This window comes from Chiloscyllium punctatum, chromosome 3 (genome assembly GCF_047496795.1).
Source record: "Chiloscyllium punctatum isolate Juve2018m chromosome 3, sChiPun1.3, whole genome shotgun sequence".
In the NCBI taxonomy this organism is placed as follows: domain Eukaryota; kingdom Metazoa; phylum Chordata; class Chondrichthyes; order Orectolobiformes; family Hemiscylliidae; genus Chiloscyllium; species Chiloscyllium punctatum.
The window spans coordinates 84,304,484-84,325,761 of NC_092741.1; the positions used below are offsets into that span (position 1 = coordinate 84,304,484).

The 21,278-nt window shown below is 40.5% G+C and overlaps 1 protein-coding gene across 3 annotated transcripts in view; it reads right to left on the reverse strand.

Moving 5' to 3' along the window:
• The window catches only part of tbc1d32 (TBC1 domain family, member 32), a 247,339-nt gene that overhangs the window by 207,920 nt on the left and 18,141 nt on the right, over positions 1-21,278 (reverse strand). For all 3 annotated transcript variants that reach the window (XR_011954513.1, XM_072555916.1, XM_072555919.1), the window contains exons 3-4: positions 16,254-16,415; positions 15,072-15,249 (exon numbers count right to left, since the gene is read on the reverse strand). Coding sequence is in view for 2 of the 3 variants with exons in the window: in XM_072555916.1 (XP_072412017.1) it covers positions 15,072-15,249; positions 16,254-16,415 (340 nt within the window). In the remaining variant the exon portion in view is untranslated. The remainder of the gene's footprint in view (positions 1-15,071; positions 15,250-16,253; positions 16,416-21,278) is intronic.

Below are 21,278 nucleotides of genomic sequence, written 5' to 3' on the forward strand. Positions count from 1 at the left end.
GGACATACATCGGTTCTTTCTTTTGTACCTCCTGCTGGAACATTTTAGCACTGGGTCAGGTTGCTGCAACTCTGCCTCTGATACGGACAGCGTGTAACAAACAGTAACTCACCTCTTGTGCCTGGAACATCTCAGAAGTAATTCATTCTCCTCTTCAGGCAGCAAAGGCATTAGGTGGCAACAGCCATTGTGTCCACCTCAAATTCCGAGGAATCTTCACCAATTAACAAGAGGGAGAACCCATGGGTTCCGAAACAATCAGAAAGGCAGTTGATGAGCCAGGCACATTTTGCTCCCACACAGTTTGCAAGTTTCCAACTTTCATATGGTCCACGTGCTTGTTCAGGACCTTTGCACCTACCCGAACTTTCTATGTCACTGAACCTAACCTAATATCGCCTATGCCTCTTACCCATGCAGGGCCATTCCCATCATTCCTACACAATACTTTCCCCCCCTGAACTAAACTCTTTGTTTAGCAGAGTCTTGAGTGTGGCATTGGCATTCCTGATGCCATTTCAACAGCCCCCACCACAGCCCCAAACCCCTAGTAGAGGAAAATCAGGTTAACCTGGTGTGGAGTTTTTCTCCCCCATTGGCAACTCTATTGGATCTATTCCTATTTTGCATGAAGGGTAGTCCTGTAATCAAAGAGGAACCAGGACAGTTTGATGTCCAGTGAAGTTGCAGACTGTTTCATTAACCTTGCCTTCAAAGTTTGGACTAGTCTTGCTGCTAGACAATTGGATGATGGACGGTATGGAGCTGGACTTGTGTGTAGAATACCATTCAACTTTAAGAAATACAAAAATCCCCTTCTGGCAAACAGTAGCCTGTTACCTGTAACAAACACTTCTGGGGAGGCTATGTATTGCAAAAGATGCATACATCGGTGGTGTATCTGCCAGCTGCAGGCAGCTCAATGCATCCACATTTGCTACTTCACCTACTGAACAGTATTCCAACTTATAACTAAGTATTGGAGCCCATCGCTGAATTTAGCCTGAAGCTATGGCCAGCACTACCTTGTCGTCTTTAAGTAAACATAGCAGGGGCTTGTGCTCCATTATTATTACAAATAATAAAGGTTTTGGTAGAATGTCCTGACTTCCAAATCTCCCCCATTCTACCCATGTATATGCCATTCTAATTAACAGAATTACAGTCCGCTTATTCTACATGGATGTTCAAGCCAATGTTGTATCTGTCAAGTTCATTTTCCACATGGCTCTATCGTTCGCCTTAAATACAGGTGTAGAATCGTACATATGTTAATGAAAGGCATTCTCAAAAATGGCTCATGATTAGATTTCTCCATGATCAACAATATAAAGCACCTTTGTTTTAAAAAAGAAAGGCAACCTAAACCCAAGATGTTTATAATTCAATGATTGTTCGTGAAGTCAGGAAGGAGAGTACTTTGACTCCACCTCAATTGTGATCACACAACCATCCAGTACACTGATCTGATAATCTGACCTTTAGAAAAATGGAAAGTTGAGCTGAGAATGTGTAACAGGTACCACAGCAATTCTAAATAATCAAAGCTAACAAGCAAGTACAGTATTGACAGAGTGCTGCATTGTTGGAGCTACTACCATTCAAATAAAATTCATCATTCTAAAAAAGGATTATTCAACTAACACTATATTGTGGTTTATGGGAGCAAGCTGTGCACAATTTGGCTGCCACACTTCCAACATTTTAACAGGTACTAAGTACTTCATTGGTTTTAAAAGTGGTCTGGCATGCTTGGTTCCTTAAAAGGTGTCATATAAATGCATTTTTTTTAAAAAATACGCTGTTCTTGTGTTTTTTCATAGTCAACTTGTGTCTGTTATATTATGAAGAGATGTGACTGAAATATTATTTATTTTTAAAACTAGCAGAATGGATATAAGCATAAATGTGTAATACGAATATATGTCTTGAATGTTTAAGTAAATAATACTTTGCTAAGGAAAAGGTATGGGTACAAATGTAACAATGATGCATCTGAAAGGAGCAGAGAATTCTCATATCTAGAGTCATACAACACGGAAACAGACCCTTCGGTTCAACTCATGCCCTGACTAGACACCCCAATCTGACCTAGTCCCATATGCCAGAATTTGGCCTTTATCTCTCTAAACCTTTCCTATTCATTTTCCCATCCAGATAGCTTTTAAATGTTGCAATTTTACTCGCCTCCACTACTTCCAGGCAGCTCATTCCAGACACACACCACCCTCTGCAGGAAAGTTACCCCTCAGGTCCTTTTTAAAATCTTTCTCCTCTTATCTTAACCCTTTGTCCTCTCATTTTGAACTCCCCCACCCTGGGAAGACCTTAGTTATTCCCCCTATTCATGCCTCTCATGACTTCATAAACCTCAATAAGGTCACCCCTCAGTCTCCGATGCTCCAGGGGGGAGAAAAAAGTCTACTCAGCCTCTCCCTACAGCTCACACCCTCCAGTCTCAACACAACATCCTTGTAACTCTATTCTGCACTGTTTCAAGTTTAACAACATAGAAGGGCAACCAGAATTATATTCCAAAAGCGGCTGAAAGCACGTCAAATGCCTTCTTCACCATCTTCTCTACTTGCAACTCCACTTTCAAGGAACTATGGACCTGCAACCCTAGGTCAGTTTGTTCTGTAACATTCCTGAGGGCCCTTCCGTTAACTGTTTAAGTAACGCTCTGGTTTTCCTTACCAAAATACAACAGTTCTCATTTATCTAAATTTAACTCTATTTACCACTCCTCAGCCCACTGGCCAATCTGATCAAAGTCCTGTTGTACTCAGAGATAATCATCTTCACTGTCCACCACACCACATATTTTGGTGACATCTGCAAAGTTATTCACATTACTTTCTATATTCACATGCAAGACATTTTTATAAATTATGAAAAGCAGCAGACCCAACACTGATCCTTGTGGCACTACTGGTCACAGGTGGGTGGCACGGTGGCACAGTGGTTAGCACTGCTGCCTCACAGCGCCAGAGACCCGGGTTCAATTCTCGCCTCAGGCGACTCTCTGTGTGGAGTTTGCACATTCTCCCCGTGTCTGCGTGGGTTTCCTCCGGGTGCTCCGGTTTCCTCCCACACTCCAAAGATGTGCAGGTCAGGTGAATTGACCACGCTAAATTTCCCGTAGTGTTAGATAAAGGGGTAGATGTAGGGGTATGGGTGGGTTGCGCTTCGGCGGGGCGGTGTGGACTTGTTGGGCCGAAGGGCCTGTTTCCACACTGTAAGTAATCTAATCTAATCTAATCTAATCTAAAGGTATCCAGTCTGAAATACATCCATCCACCACCATCCTGCCTCCTAACTTCAAGCCAATTTTGTAAACAATTGGCTAGGTCCCCCTGGGGCCCATGTCATCTAACTTTACTAAGTAGTCTATCATGTGGAACCTATTGAATGTTTTTCTGAAGTCCATACAGACAATGTCTGTAAATGTTTTCAACAATCTTCTTTGCCATCTCTTCAAAAAACACAATTAAGTGAGAGAGACATGATTTCCCACACACAGTCATGCTGACTGTTACTAATCAGTCCTGGTCTTTCTGGAGAACTTTCAGAGTGAGGTCACGTGGCACAGTTTAAGCGAAGACAGACAATTGCAGTTTTGAACTTTGTGAAGAGACTTGCCTGAGGAGCAGTAGCCCATTGTTACCTCTCGCTTTCTATGCAACTCCACTCAGCAAAAAACATTAAAGCTGAAAATCCACCAAAATACAGTTGCAATTAGTCATCCCCCAAATTAGCACTTTCACCTGAGAACCAGTTTTATCTATATCCATAACTATCACAAAACTTATGGAACTATATTCACTGTTCCTAAAATGTTCTTCGACTGGAACTTTAACCTGGCCAGGTTTATTCCCCAATACAAGATTTAGAATGGCCCTTCCTTTGTTGAACAGTCTATATATTGTTTCAAGAAACCCTTTGAGATGCACATTACAAACTTGGTCCCATCAAAGCTCCTGGGACTAAGGGAGCCCCAGTCTAGAGATGTACAGCACAGAAACAGACCCTTCCATCCAAATTCTGCATGTCGACCAGATATCCCAATCTAATCTAGTCCCATTTGCTAGCACTTGGCCCACATCCCTCAAAACCGTTCCTATTCATTTACTCATCCAGATGCCTTTTAAATGTTGCAATTGTATCAGCCCCCACCATTTCCTCTGGCAGCTCATTCTATACATGCACCACCCTCTGCATGAAAAAGTTGTCCTTTTTATATCTTTCCTCTCTCACGCTAAACCTATGCCCTCTAGTTCTGGACTCACCCACCCCAGGGAGTCTATCCATGCCCCTCATGATTTTAGAAACCTCTATAAGGTCACCCCGCAGCCTTCGACCCTCTAGGAATAACAGCCACGGCCTATTCAGCCTCTCCCTATAGCTCAAATCCTCCAACCCTGGCAACATCCTTGTAAATCATTTCTGAACCCTTTCAGGTTTTACAACATCCTTTCAATCAGAAAGAGACCAAAACTGCATGCAAAATTCCAGAAGTGGTCTAACCAGTGTCCTGCACAGCCACAATATTAACTCCCAAACTCAGATACTCAATGCTATGAACCAATAAAGGAAAGCATACCATATGCCTTCTTCACTGTCCTATCTACTTGCGACTCCACTTTCAAGGAGCTATGAACCTGCACTCCAAGGTGTCTTTGTTCAGCAACACTCCCTACGACCTTACCATTAAGTGCATAAGTCCTGCTAAGACTTGCTTTCCCAAAATGCAGCATCTTGCATTTATCTGAATTAAACTCCATCTGCCACTTCTCAGCCCATTGGCCCATCTAGTCACGATCCTGGTGTCATTTGAGATAACCATCTTCGCTGTCCACTACACCTCCAATTTTGGTGTCATCTGCAAACTTACTAACTATATCTCCTATGTTCATATCAAAATCATTTATATAAATGACAAAAAATATTGGACTCAGCACCGATCCTTGTGGCACTCCACTGGTCACAGGCCTCCATTCTGAAAAACAACCCTCCACCACCACCCTCTGTCTTCTACCTTTGAGCCAGTTCTGTATCCAAATGGCTAATTCTCCCTGTATTCCACGAGATCTAACCTTGCTAACCAGTCTCCCACGGGGAACCTTGTCGAACGCCTCATTGAAGTCCACATAGATCATGTCAACAGCTCTGCCCTCATCAATCCTCTTTGTTACTTCTTCAAAAAACTCAATCAAGTTTGAGAGTCATGATTTCCCATGCATAAAGCCATGTTGACTATCTCTAATCTGTCCTTGCCTTTCCAAATAAGTGTAAATCCTGTCCCTCAGGATTCCCTCCAACAACTTGTCCACCACTGATGTCAGGCTCACCGGTCTATAGTTCCCTGGCTTGTCTTTACCACCTTTCTTAAATAATGATACAATGTTAGCCAATCTGCAGTCTTCTGGCACCTCACCGGTGACTATCGATGATACAAATATCTCAGCAAGGAGTCCAGCAATCACTTCCCTAGCTGCCCACAGAGTTTTAGGGTACATCTGATCAGGTCCTGGGGATTTATGCACATTTATGTGTTTCAAGACATTCAGCACTTCCTCCTCTGTAACAGGGACATTGTTCACGTCGTCACCATTTATTTCCCCACATTCTATATCTCCTATGTCCTACTCCACTACAGACACTGATGCAAAATACTTGTTTAGTATCTCTCCCATCTCCTGTGGCTCCACACAAAAGGCTGCCTTGTTGATCTTTAAGGATCTATGCTGATCTTCCAGTCAATATTTGACAAGTTAAGATCACCCACTACAACAACAATATTGTTTTTACCTGTATCTGTTCCTCCATCTCCCACTAGCTGTTGGGAAGCCTATGATATAAGCCCATTATAAAAATGCACGTTTCTCATTCCTGAGTTGCATCCATATAGTGTCCCTGGATGAGCGCTCAAAGATGTCCTCTCTTTGCTCCAGATATTATTTGTATACCTCTTAGGTATTTATATGTATTTGTGTGCAATTGTTTGTCAATAATCTTGTATCTTTATTTCAGTAAGTTTATTTGTGATAGTTAAGAAGTTATTAGTTATTCACTAAAGAAATCTGGTTGACAGACTCTTAATGCTTAGATAATATGAGACTCATAATTGGCCATTTCACCAAACTGATTAAATTTAAAATTTTTTGTGACCACTGGAGTAGTGGAGTGTAGTAGGGATCAGTGCACCCCTCGAAACTCAGTCCTAAGCTATTTGAGGACTGAAAAGATTAGACAAAAGACTTATTTGGAACTGGGGACAAAAAGCTATTTAGCAGTTTCCTGTTCAACACGTTTTCAAAGGCCTCTGGAAATCTAAACAGATCACATCCACTGGCTCTATTTTGTCTAAACTGCTTATCACCTCCTCAAAGAATTCAAATGGATTTGTCAGGCAAGACATCTCCTTAACCAAGCAGTGTTAACTCAACACTATTTTATCATGGATTTACAAATAATCTGCAATCTTATCCTTAATCATAGACACTAAATTATTACCAACAATTGACGTCAGGCTAACTAGCCTATAGATTCCGGTTTTCTGCCTCGATCTCTTTGAGAGCAGGGTGTTACAGCAGGTATTTTCCAGTCCTCTGGGACCCTCCCAACTCTAGTGATTCCTGAAAGATCACCAATGTCTCCCCAATCACCTCAGCTATCTCCTTCAGAACTATGAGTGGGGTCCAACTGGTCTGGGTGATCTATCCACCTTCAGGTCTTTTAGCTTCCCAGCACCTTCTCCTTAGTGATGGCCATTACACTCACTTCTGTCCCCTGACTCTTGAAGGTTTGGGATGCTGTTTGGGTCTGCCACTGTGAAAACTGATGCAAAGCACCTATTCAGTTTCTCTGCCATTTCTTTGTCTTCCATTACTACTTCTTCAGCCTCATTTTCCAATGGTCTATTGTCCACTCTTTTATCTCTCTTATTTTTCAGATATCTAAAAAGTCTTGCATTCTTCTTTTATATTACTAGCTAGCTTCCTCTAATAGTCTAAGAAAGTGGTGCTGAAAAAGCACAGCCGGTCAGACAGCATCTGAGGAGCAGGAGATTCGACATTGAGCATAAGCGCTTCATCAGGAGATTATGCTCGAAACATTGATTCTCATTCTCCTCAGATGCTGCCTGACTGGCTGTGCTTTTCCAGTATCACACTCAGACTCTGATCTCCAGCATTTGCAGTGCTCACTTTCTCCTAGCTTACTCTCAGACTTCATCTGCTCCACCCTTATTGCTTTCTTTAGTTATCCTCTGCTGTTTTTTTTAAAAAAGGCTTCCCAATCCTCTGGCTTCCCACTAATCTTCACCACATTGTATCTATTTCTGCGTAGTCATGCTTGTCCCCAACTTCCCTTGTTAGCCATGGTTGCCTCATTCTCCCTTCATGTTTTTTCTTCTTTGAAATGATTTCCTACTATTGCTGCTCCACCAGTTCCCCTTTGAATCATCTCTGGCTAGCTTCTCCCTCATGTTTTTGTCATTACTTTTACTCAACTGTAATACAGTTACATCTGATTCTAGCTTCTTCCACTCAAATTGCATTTTGAATTCTATCATATTATGGTCACTGACTCTTAGAGGTTCCTTAAGACCCTTAATCAAGTCATTGCACATCACCAAATCCAGAATTACTTGTTCCCTGGTGGATGCTACCATAAGCTACTCTGAAAAACACATTGTAGACATTCCAGAAATTCCTTTCTTTGAGATCCACTACTAACCTGATACTCCCAATCCACCTGCATACTGAAGTTCCCCATCATACTAAAGAATTCAGGGATGGAATTAAGTACCACCACTAGCAGAAGTAGTAGTCAATAAACTATTGGGGCTCAATGCAGGGGGCCAAATTCACCTGGCCCTGATGGCTTGCATTGGCGAATCTTAAAAGAATTCACTACATCTGTTGTAATTTTCCAAAAATCCTTGGATCCTGGAGAAGTATTAGAGGAATTAAAAACTACCAATATGATATCTCTACTCCAAAAACTGGGTAATTATAGACTGATTAGCCTAACAACTGCTGTCGAATCTCCTGCTCCTCGGAAGTTGACTGGCCTGCTGGGTTTTTCCAGCACAAAATTTTTCAACTGCTGTTGGAGCCAATTATTAAAAGGAATAACAGCAGCACATTTGGAAAATCATCATCATCTAAACAAGCAGAGTCAATATGGCTTCATGAAAGGGAAATCATGTCTGACTATGGGTTACAGATTTTTGAGGAAGTCCCAGCCACAGAGGATGGAGGGGAACCAGTGGCTGTGCTGTATTTGCACTTCCAGAAACTATGTGACAAGGTACCTCAAAAAAGTTAAGATGGTGTTGGAGGTAACATATTGATGTGTATACAGAATTAGCTAATGGGCAGGTAACAGTGTGTGGGTATAAGGGGTTCTTTTTCAGACCGGCAACTATTGGGTTCCACTGGGATAAATGCTGGGACCACAACTGTTTACAATTTATGTTAATGACTTGGAGGAAAGAAGTGAATGTACTGTCGCCAAATTTGCAGACAACACAAAAGTAGGTGGCAAGTCAGGTTGCAAATGGGATACAACTGTTTACAGAGAGATATTACATAGTAACATAGAAGACAGGAGTAGGAGGCGGCCATTCCGCCCTTCAAGCTTGCTCCGCCATTCGTCACGATCATAGCTTATCATCCAACTCAATAGCCAAATCCTGCTTTCTCTCTATAACCTTTGATCCCATTTGCCCCAAGAGTTACATCTAGCTGCCTTTTGAATGAATTCCACAGGCTCACCACTCTTGGATGAAGAAATGTCTTCTCATTTCCATCCTAAATGATCCACCCAAATCCTCAGACTGTGACGTCCGGTCCTGAACACACCCACCATCGGGAATATCCTCCCTGCATCTACCTGTCTAGTCCTGCTAGAGTTTATAAATCTTTATGAGATTCTCCCTCACTTGTCTGAATTCCAGCAAAAACAATCCTAACCTAGTCAATCTCTCCTCATATGTCAGCCCTGCCATTCCCAGATTCAGCTTGGTAAACCTTCGCTGTACTCCCTCAAGAGCAACAGAAAAGGAGACCAAAACTGTACACAATATTCTCGGTGTGGCCTCACCAAGGCCCTGCATAACCGCAATAACACATCCCTACTCCTGTACTTGAAGCTCTTGCAATTAAGGCCAACATATCATTTGCCTTCTTTACCACCTGCAAGCCTACCTTCAGTGACTGGTGCACAAGGACACCCAGGTCCCATTGCACATGCCCCTTTCCCAATTGACAGCTATTCAGATAGTAATCTGTATTCTTGATTTTGCTTCCAAAATGAATAATCTCACATTTATCCAGATTATACTGCATCGGTCACTGATTTGCCCACTCACCCAACTTGTCCAGATCATTCTGGAGGATCTCTACGTCCTTGTCACAGTTCACTCTCCCATCTAACTTGGTATCATGGGCAAACTTTGAAATGTTACATTTTGTTCTCTCATCCAAATCATTAATATATATTGTGAATAGGTGGGGTCCTAGCACCAAACCCTGTGGCACACTTGTTACTGCCTGCCAATTTGAAAATGATTTGTTAATTTTTACTCTTTGTTTCCTCTCTATCAAACAGTTTTCTATCCACCTCAATACATTTGCCCCAATCCCAGGCGCTTTAATCTTGTGCAAGAGTTTTGTCAAACGCCTTCTGAAAGTTCAAGTAGACCACATCGACGGATAGGTTAAGTGGGCAAAAAACTGTCAAATGGAGCATAAGTTGGAAATTTTGAAGATTTTAATTTTAGAAGGGAGAACAAAATTAGAGTATTATTTAAATAGGGAAAAGTTTCAGAAAGCTGTAACATAAACATATTACTTGTGCATAAAAACAGAGAGCCAGCACACAAGTGCAGCATGTAATCAGGAAAATAACAATCACATTGGAAGGATTGCCATTATTTCAAGGTTGTTGGAGAATCAGAGTAGGGATGTCTTACTGCAACAGTATAACATACTACATCTGCAGTATTGTTGCTGGAGTGACTTTGGTCCCCTTATTTAAGGAAAGGAATCATTTCATGGAGGCAGCTCAGAGAAGGTTCACTATCTTCTCCAGTATATAGGGATGAGCAAAGGCTAACCAGATTGGGACATTACTCACTGGAGTTTAGAAGAATGGGAGGTGATCTGATTAAAAAATACAGGACTCTTAAAAAGCTTGATGGGGTAAATGTAGAGAGGATGTTTCCCTCCTGGGAGAGAGTCTAGAACCAGCGGGTACAGACTCAGAATAAGGAGGCAACAATTTAAGAATGAGATAAGGAGGAATGTCTTCTCTCAGAGTGTTCAGTATCTTTGGAACTCCTTGTTAAAGAGGGTTGTGGGATCAGAGTTCTTGTTTATATTTAAAGCTGAGATAGATAGATCCTTGAATGGTACGGGAAATCAAGTGTTGCAGGGAAAGGCAGGGACGTGCACAAGGAAAGTCAAGCAGCCACAAGCCTATTGAATCATGCAGACTAGAGTAGCTGAATGGCCTATTTTTGTTCCTATTATTTATCATTTTACTATGTAGGAGTCTACTGAAAACAAAAAGGAGTCCAACCACGTTCATGATTATTGATGCTGCTACATTGTTACCTGAGACAATTTCCCTGAAAGCCATTTTTAACAAGATGATGGTGGTGAAGTAAACTCAGCTCTTCATCAGATTACTGATTAAGATCCAATGGATCAAATTTATGTCTAATATTTTTCAGAGAAAGTGGAATTGTTTGGAAACAACACTGCAAAAACCATCAGTCTACCCCTCACAGACACAAGACACTTTAAAATTGTACCATTAGATGATTAGGGCATACTGTCATGATTATCCTTATGAATGAGACTAAAAGTTTATTTCTCTTGCTTGCCAAATAGGAATCACCTAACAAAATTAGTTTACACACATAAGGCCCTCTATAATTAATCAAGGCAAGGCTCTTCATGCAAAGGATATCTGCATTAGATTTAATATCTGTGTCCCAACAGTTATGAGAACTGTAAAGGTGACTCAAGTACACTTAAAACTTCACAAACAGCCATGACAAAATGGGCAGAAACCAAAGTCAGGAGCAGGTCATATTTTACCATTTCCTTTACCAACACTGTTAAAGTGAGGGTAGTGGACATACTGTTTTATAAAAAGACAAGATTATATCATGCAAATTAGATGTATTATTATGCTATTAATGTGGAGGGATAAATTTCTTCAACGCTGCTGGAAATTAGAACCTCGGTTTGTTTATGAAAAAGTCAATTAAGAAGCTTCAAACTGATGAGACAAGGTGATCCTGAAGAGTTTTTCTTTCTGTATCTTGCAAAAAAACTACCATATATCCTTCTAATTTTTCTTTAGAAGTTGTTATAGAAGTAGCAGCTGTTCAGGAAATCTGCAAATATACATTTAACAGGAAGTTAGAAAATTGTGTCTAACTAACACTAGTACTCTTAACTTTTTAACAAGGGCCACAAAGAAACTGTGGAATTCACTAACCCAGAGCATGATGGATACTGAATAAATGTAATGAAGAGACAGACAGATTTTTAATTTGTAAAAGGTTACAAGGATTTGGAAAGGAGAGATGAGATGAGGTTGAGAGGAGATCAGCCATGATTGTATTAAATAACGGAGAAGGCTCAATTGACTGAATTACATACTTGTGCTTCCAGTTTATAAATGTCGTCACCCTTTTTCAGACAGTTACTGACAGGCAGTTAAATGCTGCACTTTCCAGCTCTGCCCTCACCCAAGATTGATAATCTTTCCAATAGCAGTGTGTCACATAGCCCACAAATACCCTACAATATTTGCTAAATCAATGTGATTATTAGTTTTATAGTATATTTTATACACTTGTGTATGTGGTAGGCTTTTTTATAACAAAAAAAAACTTAGATAAACTAAAAACAAAACCAATGTTAAACCTACATTGAGAAAATGTAATTCAGTTCAAAATTTTTCACTAGCTTTACCAGATTGTGTAATTACTACAATTTTAAAACAATTATGCAGTATTTCACAATGTTAGACGTATATTTCACATTATTCCACAAGTTGCAAAGGATATTCTCCATCTAAATGGCTACATTTGAAACTGGTTAAATTAATTTGTGCAAAGTAGCCAAATATGATCTGACATGTAATGATGAAACCAATATCCTTACTGTAACAGTTCAAAGGACAATTAACTAATATTACACACTGAAGAATAAAATTGAATAAGACTGTAACAAAATTAAAATATCTTGGTACTGTTAACAAGTTTATCATACTCTATGTTTCTACTCAAAAGTAAAACAATCCGCTATTATACTTTAAAACAATCTTGTCATGTCATATTCACAGATTTATATGTGAATGTGATATTTTTTATTCCTGCATTCAAAAGATTGCAATGTTCACGCTGCCTCGCCTTATTCTTCCTCTCAGAATTTAAATGTGAAGAATACATTTTATTTGCCACATGTCCTTCCACTACATTTGATGTCCAAAGAGACTTAAGCAAGGTTTCTGCTGAAGTTCCTCTTGGCACACTGATCAAGTAAGAGCGCATGGATCCAAGCAAAAGTGGCACTTTGGATCCAAAATTGTCTGGTAGTAAGTAGAAAAAGGTTTCTGTGACTGGAAATCTATTTCTAGTGAAGTTCCACAGAACTTGATGCTTGGCCCTTGTTATTTGTTGCATACATTAATGATCTGGACCTAAATGTAGGGTGTACAATTAAGATGTTTGCAAATGACATTGCACAATAAACAGTGAAAAGGATAGCCATAAATTATAAGCGAATAGCAATGGACTGGTGAGCTGGGCAAAGTAATAGGAAATGAAATTCAAACTGAAAAAGTGAGGTTGCAATTGGAGAGCAAACAAGGCAAGCAATTACATAATGAAAGGTAGGGCCTTGGAAGGTCCAGAGGGATCTTAATGCATATCCACAGATCCCTGAAGGTGGCAGGGGACGTAAATAAGGTGATTGACAAAGCATGTGGGATATTTGCCTTTGTGTTTTAAAATGAGGCATAGAATACAAGAACATGGAGATAAGCTGGAACTGTATAAACACTGGTTAGCCCACAGCTAGAATAGTGTATGCAGTTCTCATCACTACATTGTATGAATCACATGACTGCACTAGAGATGGTGCAGAGATTTACCAGAATACTGCTTGGGCTTGAGACTGTGAGCTATGAGAAAAGATTGGATAGGTTGAAATTTTTTTCCTTGGAGCAGCAAAGACTGAGAGGGGACCTAATAGACGTGTGTAAGATTATGAGGGGCATAAGTTGGTTGGATAGGAAGGTATTTTATCTATTCGTAAAGCTGCCAATAACCAGAGGATGTAGATTTAAGACAAGACATAGGAGGCTCAGACGGGAGTTGAGGAGAATCTTTTTCACTCAGAAGGTGCTGGGAATTGGAAACTCTGCCTGAAAGGGTGGTTGAGTCAGAAACTCTTAGAACATTTCAGTAGTATTTGGATATCCACTTGCGTTACCATAACTTCCAAATAGTTATAGACCAAAAGCTGGAAAATGGAATTACTGTAGTCAGATATTTGTCAACTTACACTGGGCCAAATGACCACCTTTTGTATTGTAAACATCTGAAAACATATGGCCCGGATTTTCTGTTAGCCAGACAGTCACTAATACAGAGTAGATAGGAACTGCAAGACCCCATTCATAGCATACTCCAAAGGAACTGCTTGGAAAATTGAGTTTTCTGTTCAGCAATTCCTCTATTCCTGGAATCCTCCAAATTCTCCATTAAAATCAGAGACTTTAGATCGTTGCAATGAAATTAAATAAAATGCTAGCTGGGAAAAGTTAAATTATTAAGTACATTGTCTTACGTCTGAGTAACTATTCAACAGACCCTTTACTTAACTTACACAACCCAACTGAATCAGTAGTAAATGTTTCTTACTGTATTGACATGGTTAATGCTATTTTGGTACAATGTTTCTCTCCCTCTGACTTAGTACTATCACCAAGACTTTCCTTCCAAATTGCATCTTCTCCCCGTGCCACAATACTGCCCAAGGTCTACACCATTAAACTCCAACCTATCAGACCCCATGGCTGTCTGCCAGAGCCACCACTTTCTCTGATGGCTGCCCAACAGCATTCCTTCAAAAGGTAGCAGTGCCTCTCTCTTGCTAGGTGTGTAAACGAGAGTCATCCCTCCTGGTTCCCACCAACCTAGTTATCAGAAATAGCAATAGAATACAGAGATCCCCCTCAAAATGTCTCTCACGTAGCTTTGTCATGGTTGGCAACCTGCAGACAAATGATTCAGTACGTACAAGAACTGAATCCATGCTATTGGCATTATTTTGCTCAAGTCACCTAATCAACACAGTGAACTGTTCCATCTTCCATTTACAAGAAATCACCTATTAAAATTCACCTGAAGCATCAAACTCATCGGTAACCAAGGCTTAAGATTCACACAATCACAATTTGTACAGTCCACTGATCTGCTTAAACTCAGACATTTTATTAAAAATAAAAAAATCTCCTCCTGGATGAAGTGAAATTTAAAGAAAGAAGGTTACTTTTATAACATTTTGTGGGGCCCCTTGCACTCGAATGGACTTGTACTGCTAATTGCTACCTGTTAGAGTAAATTACATAAACTCGTTTTTAGTATACTCAGTCAAGAAAAGGTAGAATTAATCCAGAGAGAGAAGATGATTAGTAACATCATTTAAAATGTTTAATATTAAAACACTGGATTAAAGTATTTTTTCAAAATAAAATCTGTTAAATTACCTAGAAGGTCTGTGCATTTACAGTATATTGCCAATACATACAAACCAGAATAATTCCAAATTTAAATCACTGGTTTGCCCGGACGCAATTAAACAAAGCACTATAGGTTGAATATTTTTGACCAAGGTTTAGGGCGAACCAGAACTCCGGGTTCTTGCACTGAATAACTCCCTAATGATTATTTATTTGTCCTCAGATTGTAAATAGTCAACAATATGGAATACTTCAAAGAGGAATAAAAGATCCAAGAATAAGAAGAATTTATTTACCTGATTGAATGATGATCCACTGTCAGAGCAACTGTCCATGCAGTAACTAGTGTGCTGCTCATGCGTTTTCTTTTTGTGTAGTTCTTCTTTCTTTAGTTTATCTTCTTCGAATTTATTTATTAGCGATTCAACTACAACCATCATTGTATTTTTTAAAGATCGCATCATCTCCTTGTATCTGTAAGAAAGCATGACAAGATAAAAGTTCACTAAGCAATGAACTTTAGCTTCTTAAACTAGTTAAATTGCACTTAATTATCCTTCAGTAATTCAATAAAGCAGAAGTTTGAAATAAGGGTAAATTTAAAAATCAAGCCGATACGTGCAGTCCCCATTCAAATCTTACAGCCACTGGTACATAACTACCTGCAGTTGAAAAGCTTCATATGACAAATTAAGCTCTCAATCCTGAAACAGATACAGCAACACCCTTGCCCCAGAAGCAGACATTAGTGTGGGTCACTGATCACCAAAGGTATCCGTCCACCACACCCAAATAAAACACCATTAATAGGTAGCAGTGGTGAAACTGGTAAACTCATCCTCAGAAGCGGTGCTTTGATGAAGTGGAGGAATTTCAAGCCTGTCTATTACTTCCTGCTTACTGTCAAGGCTGAAGGTACAAGGCTAAAAGTTATTTACATCACTTCCATTAAATTTTATTAAACCACCTTGCCATTACCGAACTTTGATGTGAGGTATTACACATATTCAAGTTGTGCATTATAATGAAGCATTTGAGCTTAATCTTTACAATCTCAGTTATAGAGAGGATGATCTTTTAGTCATATAACTGGGAACCTACAATTTTACATGCCCCATCAATTACACATTGTAGAAATAAGTTATTCTATAAATGTAGAAATTACAGCTTTTACTCTGGTACAGATTGCAAATCTGACAAACTCTCTGCACCTACAGAACAGCATAGGTCACCTGTTGAATGGCCTCACCTGCTGCTCCTGGACTAATCAACACAGGTCCCTGTGGATGTCTAGAATGACCCACATGTAGAAGTAGAGGGAGCGCTAACTTTCATATCAATTTGTGGCATCAAACTTCAGAATGCCTATGCCTATGTATTAAATTCACTTTTGTCCAAGAATCGAAAAACTCTCAAGTTCCATAACTTATTTTTGTCCAGTTTGAATGAATAATGGATGAACGTTGTACACAACCTACTCTTCAGATTCCCGAGTTTTCCTTGTAACTTGTTGAACAAGTGTATCTTGACCAGAACCTAGAGATCGGCCTTCTGCAGAAGTACATTTCTCAGTCTCCTCCTCAATCACAGAGCCCAATGCAGTGTCTATATAGTTTCGCAGATACTTTACCAGCTCATAACTAAAAAAAACAGAAATTAAAGATTTGAATGTGTTAAAGATTTTCATTGAGTTTTGTTTCAGTAAAATCATAACTCAACTTGTAATAAATATAATCACATTTTCATTATAAATATGACACAAAGCTGGTCCTTTTACAAGGTTATGTTGTCCTCGATTTGTGCAGAGAGGTTCTAAACAACCCAAGGTTCCATCATGCCTGAAATTTGAATGGTTTATTGGGGCCCTTTTGTTTATACCTAACAGATAATGCTTCAGGCAGAAAGCTTTCAAGTCCTTTTAAAAAAAACTGGTGTAATCAAGGGGGTATGGCCAGCTCTCCAGCTGGGCAGGTCAGTACAGTTCAGGGGTTAGTTGAGTCAGGGTCACAGTTGAAGCTGGGCACTCTCCCTTTCCTTCTGTCCCTCGGACTTCGTAACCTGTAAGTTTTTGTGTCATTTTTACTCTGTGCTAAGGGGTTTATTTATTGGGATTGTTGCAAGTATTTTGGAACGGCATTGTTAAGTCAGGATAGCCTATCGGGTATTCTATTTTCAGTCTGTTGTGTTTTATTCCATAATTTTGCAGAAAAGTTGTTTGTTTAAACTACTTGGCAGTCTGACCAGCTAAGTCACTCTAGGAATATCCACTATATACTTACCTGAAACAAATAGTAACGTTACAGTCTGGACTACCTGTTTAAAAATATTTTGAGGGGTCAGGCCTGGACCATAACAAGTAGCAAACAGAAACACCAATCATTCACTGGTTTTAAAATATGGAGTCAACTGGAACACAAAATAAGAAATAGGAGAAATAGGTGTTTGGCTATTGGAGGCTGCTCCATTACTCAGCCAGATCATGGCTGGTGTTCTAACTAAAAAAAATCTATTGATCTCCATTAGACAAAAGAATTAAGTTGACAGCACAAAACTAGCACAGGCTTATATCTTTGAATTATAACATAGTGAGTTACTGATCATGCCAGAGACATCACAGACAAATGGCAAACTCCCAGTGGCTCCTAGTGAAATTTGGGGATAGTTGGACTGAAAATTGAGGGACAATGAAACCTTTGAAAAATTGACCATTGAACACTGAAGAGATGGGCAGATCACCAACCACTGTCAAATGGTGAAAATGGTTCACAGTGGAGAAACGAGGATAAAGAAATATGCTGTTAAAATTATGACAAAATTAAATGTGCTATGTGAATGTTGGTACCAGTTTTAAACTGCATAATTCAGTTGACACTGGTCAAAATTAAATCAGAAACATAGTCAGAGTCAAACAGCATGGAAACAGCCCCTTCGGTCCAACCAGTCCATGCTGTACATAATCCCAAACTAAACTAGCCCCACATGCCTGCTCCTGGCCCATATCCATCCTAACCTTTCCCAGTCATGTAGCTACCCAATGTCTTTTAAATTGTGTCATCATAACCACATCTACCAATTTCTCAGAAAGTTCTTTCCACACTCAAACCAGCTTCTGTGTAAAAATTTGCCTCGTGTCTTTTTTAAAATCCCTCTCCTCTCACCTTAAAAATGTGCCCCTATTCTTGAAATTCCCCACCCTAGGAAAAAGACAATACCATAAAATCTACACCTCTCATTATTTTGTAAACTTCTTTCAGATCAAATCCCATCTATAATATTATCTAAAATAGACTCTGGCTTCAACTACCTTTGGTTTGCTATACATGCATTTGTTTCTCTGACGGAAGAACTACATATTAAGGCCATGAGCCACAGAAGCAGAAGTAGGCCATTCAGCCCATTGAGTCTGCTCCCCAATTCAATGAGATTGTGCCAGATATGATTAATTCTAACTCCACTTACCAGTTTTTTTCTCATAATCCTTATTTCACTTGTTGATTAGAAGTCTTTCAATCTAAGCCTTGAATATAAGTAATGACCCAGACTGAACAGCTCTCTGTATTCAGAGTTCCACAGATTTAGTATATTCAGAGGAGAAATTCCTCCTCATCTGTCTTAAATGTACAACCTATTGTAGTATTTGCAATGAGGTCAGCCAGGTGACCCTTATAGAATATGAGTTCTCTGACTGGGGCTGTTAATCTGGTCCAATCAGGGAGCCCTGGTTGACAGATAAGAACAAGAGTCACCGCGGTGTCCACCAACACCCTGGAGTCATTCAGGGAGAGGTGGGCGCCGCAGGGAGTGGAGTGTATTATTTCCCCGTCCAACTCTATTTTGATTTAGTCCCTACCCTCCCCTTCACTGTTTTGATCACACAGCATTGCCCTGTGGTTTGAAGGGCAGTGCTTGTCACTGGCCACTCGGGTGTTTTTCATATCTTCCTGGTGGTGGAAATTGAATAAAGATTTGTGCACTTTGTGTCTTTTACTGTGTCTCACATCTGCACACACACACACCATGGGAAGAAAAAAAAAAGGGTGATTGTTACCCTCCCCGTCACTGTTTTGCTCACACAGCATTGCCCTTTGATGTGAAGGGCAGTGCTTGTCACAAAAAAAAAGAGAAAAAAAAAAATAAGAGGAGATTCCAACCCTATTAAAGAAAAGAAAAAAAAAACAAAAAAAAAAGAACAAGAGTCACCTGCACACACACACCATGGGTGCTGGGGAAAAAATAAGCACTACCGCAGTTAGGCAGTAGTCTGGGGATTAATAGAATAAAAGAAAAAGAAAAAATATATATATAACCAGAGCTGTCCCTAACCTCCCCTTCACGGTTTGATCACACAAAAAAAAATTAACAGAAGATTACGTTAGGGCCCGAAAGAAAAAGAAAAAAAAAGAGAAAAAAAAAGTGAAAAAAAACGAACAAGAGTCACACTGGCCACTCGGGTGTTTCTTTTCTTCCTGGTGGTGGAAATTCGAATAAAGATTCGTGCACCTTGTGTCTTTCACTGTGTCTCACACCTGCACACACACAACATGGGTGCTGGGGGAAAAATAAGCACTACCGCAGTTAGGTGGTAGTGTGGGGGAAAGGAAAAAAAGAAAAAAACAAACAGGCGTGTTAAAAGAAAACAAGAGTCATCCCACAGGAGCCCATGCCCCACAACCTGAGCCGCCTCCGGAAGTTTAGTTTTGTCCCTTTTAAGGGCTTAAAAAGGCTGGCCCTGTATCAACTGCTGCTGCACACCGTCCACCTCTTCTCCCTTATCCACCATCCGGACACGCCTTGGCGTGCCCATTTGCCACCGGGAGGTGAGGATCCCCAGTGGAGGGCTCTCTACACAGGAGTCCTCCCCCTTTCTCTCAGGGATCTGGGGTGGAGGGTGCTGCACGCAGCGGTCCCCTGCAACCGCAGATTGCGGTGGTTCACGGACTCCCAGCCCAACTGCCTGTTCTGTGGAGCTGTGGAGTCTGTGGACCACGTGTATATTGGGTGTGGGTGTTTGCACTCCCTTTTTGATTTTCTTAAAAAACCCCCCCCTCTGCTTTTGGTTGCACTTTAGTCCCACATTCCTGATCTTCAGGCACCCAGTACGGAGGAGGGAGGGCAGGTCTGAAGACCTCCTTGTGGGTGTGGTCCTGGGTCTGGCTAAACTGGCCATAAACAGGTCCAGGCAGCGGGCAGCGGAGGGGGTCGTTAGGGCCGACTGCCTGCCCCTCTTCCGCGGTTACAGTAGAACCCGGGTGTCTCTGGAAAAGGAGCACGCGGTGTCCATCGACACCCTGGAGTTATTCAGGGAGGGGTGGGCGCCGCAGGGAGTCGAGTGCATTATTTCCCCCTCCAATTCTACTTTGATTTAATCCCTGCCCTCCCCTCCACTGTTTGATCACACAGCATTGCCCTTTGATGTGATGGGCACTGCTTGTCACTAGCCACTCGGGTGTTTCTTTTCTTCCTGGTGGTGGAAATTTGAATAAAGATTTGTGCACCTTCCGTCTTTCATTGCGTCTCACACCAGAAGAAAAAAAACAGGAGTGTCAGACACCCTGTTTATTCTGACAGCTGGCTCTAAGGGAGTTGGCAGGTGTGAAAGACTCTCCATGTGTAAACGAATGGTGACTTAGTGACAGGTTACTGGCCTCTGTGGAGTTATTTCATCCTTACTCCAAGATTATGCCTCTGGTCCTGGACTCTCTCATAAAAGGAGAACAAGCTTTCCCCAACTACCCTGTCAAGTCTTCAAAGAATTGTGTACATTTCAATTAGGTTGCCTCTCAATTTTCAATACTCCAATGACTACTGACCCAACCCACTCAACCTCTTCTTATAAGACTGATCCTCCATATCTGGCATCAACCTAGTGAACTTCTTTGGACTGCCTCTGATGCCGGTTTATCTTTCTTGAGATAGGGCCCAAAATTGTTCACAATATTCCAGCCGATTACTGGTTTATACAGTTTTAGCAAAACTTCACTACTTTCATACTTTATTCCCTTTGAAATAAAGCCCACATTCCAGTTCACTCCCTATTACTTGACTGCTATTTTCTTGTGATTCATTGATGAGGACTCCCAAACCCTTTTGGTCTGTCACTTTCTCCAGTTTTTCTCCATTTAGATAATATTCAGCTCCTCTATTATTTCTGCCAAAATGCAGAACTTCACATTATAAACCTGCAAATTTTTGCCCACTCACTTCATCTGTCATATCACTTCATAGCTTCTTTATGTCATTCTAGCCATTTATCTTCCCACTTATTTTTAAATCATCCGGAAGCTTGGTTATGGTATATTCACCTTCCTCAAAGTCATTAATACATATATTGTAAATAATTGTGACCTAGCATTGATCTCTACCACACACTGGTAGCTATAGGTTGCCAGTATGAAAATGCCCCCCTTTTCCCAACTCTCTGTCCTCTAATGGTTAGTCAACCCTCCATGCATGCTAACATTCTACCTCCATCACCATGGGATCTCATCGTATTATTTAGTCTA